The sequence below is a fragment of the Aptenodytes forsteri genome, unplaced genomic scaffold (genome assembly GCF_000699145.1).
Source record: "Aptenodytes forsteri isolate BGI_AS27 unplaced genomic scaffold, ASM69914v1 Scaffold287, whole genome shotgun sequence".
In the NCBI taxonomy this organism is placed as follows: Eukaryota; Metazoa; Chordata; class Aves; order Sphenisciformes; family Spheniscidae; genus Aptenodytes; species Aptenodytes forsteri.
In genome coordinates, this window is record NW_008794854.1 from 3,879,226 (window position 1) to 3,887,629 (window position 8,404).

The 8,404-nt window shown below is 41.9% G+C and overlaps 1 protein-coding gene across 1 annotated transcript in view; it reads right to left on the reverse strand.

Moving 5' to 3' along the window:
* The window catches only part of PLCXD2 (phosphatidylinositol specific phospholipase C X domain containing 2), a 17,926-nt gene extending 11,159 nt beyond the window's left edge, over nucleotides 1-6,767 (reverse strand). Inside the window, exon 1 of the mRNA XM_009274605.1 lies at nucleotides 6,731-6,767. Within this exon, the coding sequence (XP_009272880.1) occupies nucleotides 6,731-6,767 (37 nt within the window). The remainder of the gene's footprint in view (nucleotides 1-6,730) is intronic.
* Nucleotides 6,768-8,404: the final 1,637 nt, after the last annotated feature.

Consider the following 8,404-nt stretch of genomic DNA (forward strand, 5'->3'; position numbering starts at 1 on the left):
CAACTGGATGTAACTCCATTCACCACAACTCTCTGGGCCCGGCCATCCAGCCAGTTTTTTACCCTGGGCCCGGCCGTCCAGCCAGTTTTTTACCCAGCAAAGAGTACACCTGTATAAGCCAATGAATGAAAGAATGAAAGCAGAAAGGCAGGAGAGTGCACTGTCAGTAAGTTTAACTAGATCAGACTAATTTGTTTTGATTTTCACATTAATGGAATATTAACAGGATGAAAAATGCAAGAAAACCTTTTCTGTTATGTTAAACATTTGTAAGAAGCAAGGTCAATGTACTGTACCAATCTACTAAAGACATTAAAGGGTCATTTATGGACAAAGAATCACCCTAGCCGTAGTGACGCCAAACTTCTTAGAGCAAGCTTTGCTCACTACACGAAGTACATTCCTCATATATTACAAAACACCACACATGACATAGCATAGCAAGCATTACATAGCCAAGACATCTAGAAGCATGGTAATCAAGTTCCAAAAAACACAGGATGCAAGTGCTGGCAAGCTAAGGCTGTCCCACAAACGTTCTCCTAAACCAAGTGTCCTGTGTGTGCCAGAACTGAGAGAAAAATGGGATAAACAAGAGTGCCTCACAAAGCCCAGAAGTCCTCAGGATTCAGGTCATTAACAATCCAGATTTTCTAATCAAAAGATTAACATCTTAAAAGCTCTTTACTAATGAAAAGCAAATCAAATAGTTCATGTTAACTTGCCCAGCAAAAGGAGGAGAGGCAGGAATAACATCCTATCATCTAAAACTATTGAGATGAATATTTATATTTTAACAGAATCCTAAAAGAATCCTTTAGGTATTCTTAATGCAGTCTCATTAGGGAGGACAAAGCCTAATACAGACCAAATCCTCTTAGAACTTCCCCTCCCTATCAAAGAATTACCCTGATTTCCCCCCACTGCCCCTTTCAGGGGGCGAGGTGGAGTAGGGGGGAATAAAAGGGCTACAAAGAGAAAGGGACTGCTTAAAACTCTCTCGGACACAATATCACATGGTAGTTTGCTTTTCTTTCCAGCCAGGAGAAATCCATTTGGCACTGGTTGGAGTTATTGCCATTAAGTTTTCTTGTGATTTAGCAATGACTTCCCATTTATCAGCAACCTCAGCTGTCCGCTTTGGGAAAGCAGAAAGGGACAGTACTTCTTTACCATTTCAAAGCCTGAATGGATCCACCCGCTCTGAAAAGCAAAAACCTTCAGTTTTGAGTCCTGTATTCCTCTTCTGTGACCACTCAGACATGTGTGGACCAAGGGCTCATTCTCTTCCAAAAAGGCTCTAGGGAAATTTTTTCTTGTTTTCATTACACAGTACTTTTCCCTCTTTTTACATCTTTTCTGGAAGAGCCAGCAAACAAACTTTCACACAACACAGGAGAGCAATAACCATTTATGTCAACATTATGACTGTTTTTCTCTGTTTGAAGTAAAAAAAACCTTAAGCATGTTCTGCACTCATTTACTAGGCAGTGAAGTAATTCTCTAGAGCACACAGATTTTAATAAGAAAAAGGAAGAAAATTTTTCCTGATTAAAAAATGAAGAACTTCATATGCTGTCTTAAGAAAACTTTGTGACGTTTCCAGAACAAGTCAGTCTTGTTTAAACAGATGATAGTAGTCCTTTAAAAAGGAGAAACCCTAAGATCTGAGGCTGGCTTTTCAGTGGAACTCCTGCAGAGACCCAGTACAGTTATTTCACTATCTGCCACACCAGTTCCTCACACAGGGATGTATAAAGGGAATACTTTGTTACTTGGGAATAGTGGAACAACTTCCATTAGGCGTTCTCATCAGTATAGCAGTACAGAGAGTTTAATAACCCCTCTCTAACAGCAGCATAGCAGCATAGCAGCATAGCAGCATAGCAGCATAGCAGCATAGCAGCATAGCAGCATAGCAGCATAGCAGCATAGCAGCATAGCAGCATAGCAGCATAGCAGCATAGCAGCATAGCAGCATAGCAGCATAGCAGCATAGCAGCATAGCAGCATAGCAGCATAGCAGCATAGCAGCATAGCAGCATAGCAGCATAGCAGCATAGCAGCATAGCAGCATAGCAGCATAGCAGCATAGCAGCATAGCAGCATAGCAGCATAGCAGCATAGCAGCATAGCAGCATAGCAGCATAGCAGCATAGCAGCATAGCAGCATAGCAGCATAGCAGCATAGCAGCATAGCAGCATAGCAGCATAGCAGCATAGCAGCATAGCAGCATAGCAGCATAGCAGCATAGCAGCATAGCAGCATAGCAGCATAGCAGCATAGCAGCATAGCAGCATAGCAGCATAGCAGCATAGCAGCATAGCAGCATAGCAGCATAGCAGCATAGCAGCATGCAAATCTCAACTCTTGTTAGAGAGGGGCTATTAAGCTATCTGTACTGCTATACTGATGAGAATGCCTAATGGAAGTTGTTCCACTATTCCCAAGTAACAAAATATTCCTCCCTTTGAGCTTTGACCCAACAGACAGTCAGGTTAGCTGATTCACTGATCCTTTTAATTAGGACTCCAAAGGAGTACTGTTTGGAAGGAGGATGCAGTCTCAAGATCACCACCGCTTCTCCCCTCAGGAGCCACGTCCAGAGCATACACCAGCCCATAAACAAAGAAACAGGAAAACCACAGCACTATCAAGTTCAGCAGCTAGCCTCAGGGTCATGCAGGCAAAGAGGAAAAAAAAAAATAAAATCTGGTAAGATCTTAGTGGCCGGTTTGTAACTGGACAGGGCTGCTGCTTCTTCTAAGAACCATTTCAGCTCTGCTCGGCCAACTAAAAGGCAAGCAGCCCATAGGACTTTTGGTGAACAGTCACACTGTCAGGACAGCAGAGCTGTGCGGACATGAGCAGGAGATGCCCAGGGCCCCACCAGCTCCAGGCGTTCACCATGTGAGCACAGCAAGCACCCAGCAGTCGCCCACAGCAGCTTGTCATCACAGGAAACGCACTCCTCCACACTCTGTATTGCCCCTTTAGGCTTAACTACAGGCTTGGCTGGTAGGGCTGCTCCTCATTAAGACTGCCTGCTAGCATATTTGTAAAGCTCTGTTTTCCAGGGCTGATCATTTCGTAGGACTTTGATCATTTAGATCAAAACCATTAGGTTTCTGCCTCAAGCTTTAGGGGTGATGATCTTGGCGAAGGGCGGAAACAGTGGTATGTTGTAGTACCAAAAGTTTCAGCTACAGTCATGCTGACACTACCATGAACAAACTATGGAAAGTTATTCAATTAAAAATTAGTTAGAAAGTTAATTTTAAAAGTCTGTGTGTTGTAGGGGAGGCAGAAATCAAGCAGCTTGACAAGTGCTGTAGTTTGGAGCAGAAGACCAACATTTACTATTTTAGAAGGCCAGGGACACATCTCTCCTCAGAGATCAGTGAAAAACAAATTAAAGACATTTCAACAACTATTTCAGCTCTCCAGTATAGTCGTATTTTACACAAGATTATTTTCTCTGTTAAAAAATGCTTCTGGAACTGTACAACTCAGCTTTAAAGCTTCCATCAGCTTTAGCTACCTATAACCCAGTCTTCCATCAGCTTTAGCTACCTATAACCCAGCATCCTATGGCCAACTCTCCCCCAATTGCCAGCCTGATGCAGGCAGGAGCAGCACCATGCCGCAACTGCTCTGCATTGCTTAGAAATGAGATCATGGCCACCCTTCCACATACCTTCAGAGGTCAAGCTAATACCTAAGAAGATGACAGAAGAGGCTCTGTGCACCACCAGAAGCCATGACTGAAGAGCTGCCCTACCTCTCCCCAGAGATGCAGGCTGCCCTGCTGGTGTGGAGCATGCGGGTAGGACACCCTGCCTAGCATTACATACAGCTCTAGGAGTATCAGTTTCTGAAAAATTAACTTTTGGTGGCAAAAACTTTAGTGTTTCAAATCAGACTCAGATATACAGAATTTGACCTACAACACAGAAACATTCATATTTCAAGATTAAAAAAAGAAAACTTACAATCTAGGACATGAACATTGGTGTTAAATGACTTTTTTTAATATCACATTTCAAAGTGCTGAACTAAAACATTCTACTTTTTCAAAATTTTCTGTTTTTCAGCTCTTCTCTAGAGAATCAATACAAATTGAACTTAGTTCAGATTCAAATTAATTTGTTCCCAACTACACTTAATTCTTTCCTCAATAGCAGGTTCACTAAAACTACGTGAAAGAAAACATAATCCTCCGTGTTTTCTAAATATGGCCATCCTACCTCTTCTTCTTTCCTGCCTACATCTGCAGCACTGTGACACACCAGGTTAACCACCATGCTCCCTCAGGACAGCCACATGCTCCAGCACCCATTCTGGGCTTTGTCCAAGCAAAAGAACAGTTGTTTTGGGAAGCTTTTCTGGCAGGAACCACTTCTCCAAGAAAATCCCCCCAAACCATTATCATCAACACAGAAAAGCTTTCCATCAGGTTAGCTTGCCAAATGCACTCATTTACGCTTGTAGGACCAAACAAGCACCAGTGGAGGGAAATGGGAGTCCTGGTCTTTTTTTTTAGGTGATGGAAGACAGAAGGAATGGAGGAGGGAAGGCAGGGGACAGAAGAGGCATTTGACTAGCTTACTCATATTATGAAATGGCACCATTCTGGGTGCTCCTGCAAGAAGGAGCTTGCTTACCCTCCCATATACCAGTGGATCCTTACCTAAGTAATCATAAATTTCCTCTAGAAGATAAGGAAAGAAAATCAGCACTCACAGCTAACTATCCTGACCAAAATGGGCAACCAATACAGAAATACAGTTTGATCAGAAATAGCAAGTATGCCTACCAGTTATGTCATGGCTCTTAATCATTCAAAGATGGAATAAACCAGACAGGATTAAGTAAATGCATTACCACCAAGACCCAAAGGAAAACAGACCTGCCTACTCTTCTGCTCATCACATTCATCCACTCATCACATTCATCCAGCACCTTGGAGGCTGGACTAATAAAACACTCTATAAGCAAACACGGATAGTTGGCAGTTAACACCTGCTAGATTGCTTTACTGTCTCAAGAAAACTGGCACAAGCTTATAATAATCTCAGAAAGTGGATCTAACTGAATCAGCTGTCCTAATACATGTAAAAACTTGATGAAACTGGAAAGCGGTGCTGTATCTTCAGAAGCAGAGAGACTTCTGAGACGCTAGCACCTAGTTAATTGTGATACTGCAAAAATTACTTAGAAAGACAAGTAGTCAAAATGAAGCTACAAATTGGACATGTCATGGTGCTACGAATTATTGGCATGCAAGTACAAGCAAGAAACAGGTTAGGCTTCTCCAACATATCATTAAATAGCCGATTTACTTCAAAAGCAGACCAGTGACAAAACTGCAGCTTTTTCTCATGTTCTATTTCGGGGGGGGGGGGGGGAGAACCAACAGATGCAGATTAAGAGGTGACCAAGGAAAGTAATGTGTCACAGTTGTACCTGATTTCATAGAATTGTTTAAAGTAAAACAGCTTGAGATTGAAGACATACTATGATATACAATACAGTACCCTGCCAAGGGTCACACTCACAATCCAAATGTTTAAGAGTTCATTTTTAAACCCACATTCAAAGAGGATTAGTCTGGAGTATAATTAAGAGAAAACCCTCGAGAGTTTCACACAAGGTCACCACTTGTTGAAGGTGGTTAATTTTGTTGACTATATTGTATGCATGTAAGTTGATGACATTTTAGTTACTTGATATTTCGCAATTTTTCATCGCAAAAGATTCCTTCTCTCATGACATTGCGCAGGAAACCTGATCTCTTTCCCTTGGATTATGATGGTTTAGAATTTAGTCTAGAGTTTTTCCAACAGAAAAGCCTGAACTCTGGAACTGATCGCACCCAAACCTTGGAGGATGGCCCTGAATTTTTCAAAGTCTCTCCTCTGTTTTGAGCACAGAGTTAAATCTGCATGTAAACACCAAACTGGCACACCTCACAGAACAGCCATCTTAAACATTATTTGTTACCAGTCGGTTCTAAAGATTGAGCAAATAATGACTTTCTCTGTCCTCAGGTAGCACGTTTCACACCACATTTAATAGCTCGGGGAATCATAGAATAGCGTATGTTAAAAAGGACCCCCAGAGGTCAGGTCACAGCTACCTTTTTTAAAGCCAGTGAAAACAAGCAGCTGTAAAAGCACAACTGTTTGCAAGAGACAAAGAAGCAGAACTCTATACAGGCATCCTTAGCTTCATGCAAGAGGGTTAAGACTTTCCCACTTACAATACCACATGATGAATTAAATCTAAGCAGTTTCTTCTCTGTGTATACTATAAATTCTTTCACTTTAAGTAGCCCCATCATGCCAACATTTTGTCCCTTTTAAAAAAAAGTACAATCTTTTATTCTTCAAACACTTCATTTCTCCAAAGTACAACCAGGTAAAAAAAAAATCAAAACCAAACAACAGTTTCAGGTTTTTGAGTGTTGACTTTATTTAAAGTTAAAACAAGTTTTAAGGTTTCAACTGCTCCAGCACCTTCACTAGAGTTACATCTCTGCTCCTACCTACAAAGAGTGGCTGGGAGGGAGGGAGGGAACAAACAAAAATCCAAAAAACAGTTGAGTCCATTATTACAGCAGTGAAAACAAATGCATCTGGAGATGGACAAAAGCAGGCCACACCTGTCATATGCACACACAGGTATTAAGCATAGACAAAAATGCTTCCCATTTGAGCTGAAGCCTACCTTTCATCTCTCTTTTGAAGACAGCATTGGCCTTCATTGCTATTCAGCACCCATAAACAGATGCCTCATCTGCAACCTGTTTTGTACAATCCTTTCCTTGCACACTGCTAGTAACATCACCTTGGCTCCCAAAACGGTTGCTTTGTCAAGCACCACACCAACAATTCACTTCAGCAAAAGAATCACTGGACTACAATAAAAAAATTCCCAAAACATCTACCCAAAATGTCTTTTCCCTGCTCGCAGGTTGCATGAGGTACATGCAGGAAAGGGGTGGGAAAATACACAAGCTATGACCACAAATAAACATACACTGCAAGCCTTTTCAAAAGAGACTACTCATTTTCAAAGCACCACGGCATTACTGAAACAACTTATTTCCTTGGTTCCTCTGCTACAAACACCATGCAACCAGTATTGAAAGTGATGCAACGCACCTAACACAATCTACATCATAACACTCTGCAGTTTCACAGCCCTTAAGTTGCTACAGCAACAAAAAGTTGATTTATCACTGTTCACTAAAACAGAGAATGTTTTCCTTGCCCGAAGTTTCAAAATCTGCAGCTGCTTGAATTTTATATGAACACTGAACTGCCTTTCTGTCCCCCTTCCCTGTTCAAATGAACAGGGTGACATAAAATGTTTTTGCTACTGTCAGGGGCAGGGAAAGGGTGTTACTTGTGATTAAAACAAGGCATTTGAACTGTTCTACTTCAGGTAATACAGCAGCGAGTGCTGTGGTACCCCACAGGAGGTGCGTAGCCCCTTCTCTACATGCTTCAAATATCCTTTGGTTCTCTCTGCTGGCACAGAAAAGGAAGTCACTCTGTTTCCAGGCAAGTGTCTCCGCATGTCCTCTATATAACACATACCCAAAGGGTTTTGACAAGCTAAAGCACTACCATGAAAATCAAGCCTGTACCACTAATGACCAGAATCTAACATCCAGTACTAGAATGAGCTGCTACAGCAGCAGCCTCTAAAGTCTTCCCTATTGACTTCTACAAGCAATACTAGATTATTTTTTGCCATTTATAGATGGAAATTCAGCCTCATCCCTGAGTAACTTTAGGGTCATCTGTTGTCTTCCTCATTTGTCAGTTTATCCATCCGTAAACCAGAAACAATGACACTTAGCCTTGCCAATTTATTGAACTAGAAGCTCCGCGCAGGAGCTAGGAGTTAGTTATTCTAAGCTCAGCTAGAAAGGGAGATAATTTTATAAGTCATTACAGTATTTTAGCGTCTTCAGCACAACATCATACATTGGGATATTTCATAACCCTGCCGGACGCTTTTTCCCTCTGACAAACCATACAGAGGTTCTGCTATAAAAGACATTTCCATTTGATGAACCTCCAGTTGTTAGGGTCAACATAAACAAACTTTTCTCCCCATCTGCTTTCAGCCTTGCTTAAACAATGTGAGAAACCTTAAAGAGGACCTCCAGAGGCCACAGCTACCTTTTTTAAAGCCAATGGAAACAAACAGGTCAACGAGTTAAGAGACTCACAGCTGTATTTATGGAAAATTAAGCCCTCCTTTGCTACAGTTCAAGCAAACACCCAACCTCCCGCTCCCAGGCACGGGCAAACACCTCAAGGCCAAGCCTACAGGACCTGGCCCAAGCACCTGAAAGCACTTTTCTAAGGGGGGACACGCCGCCGCCGA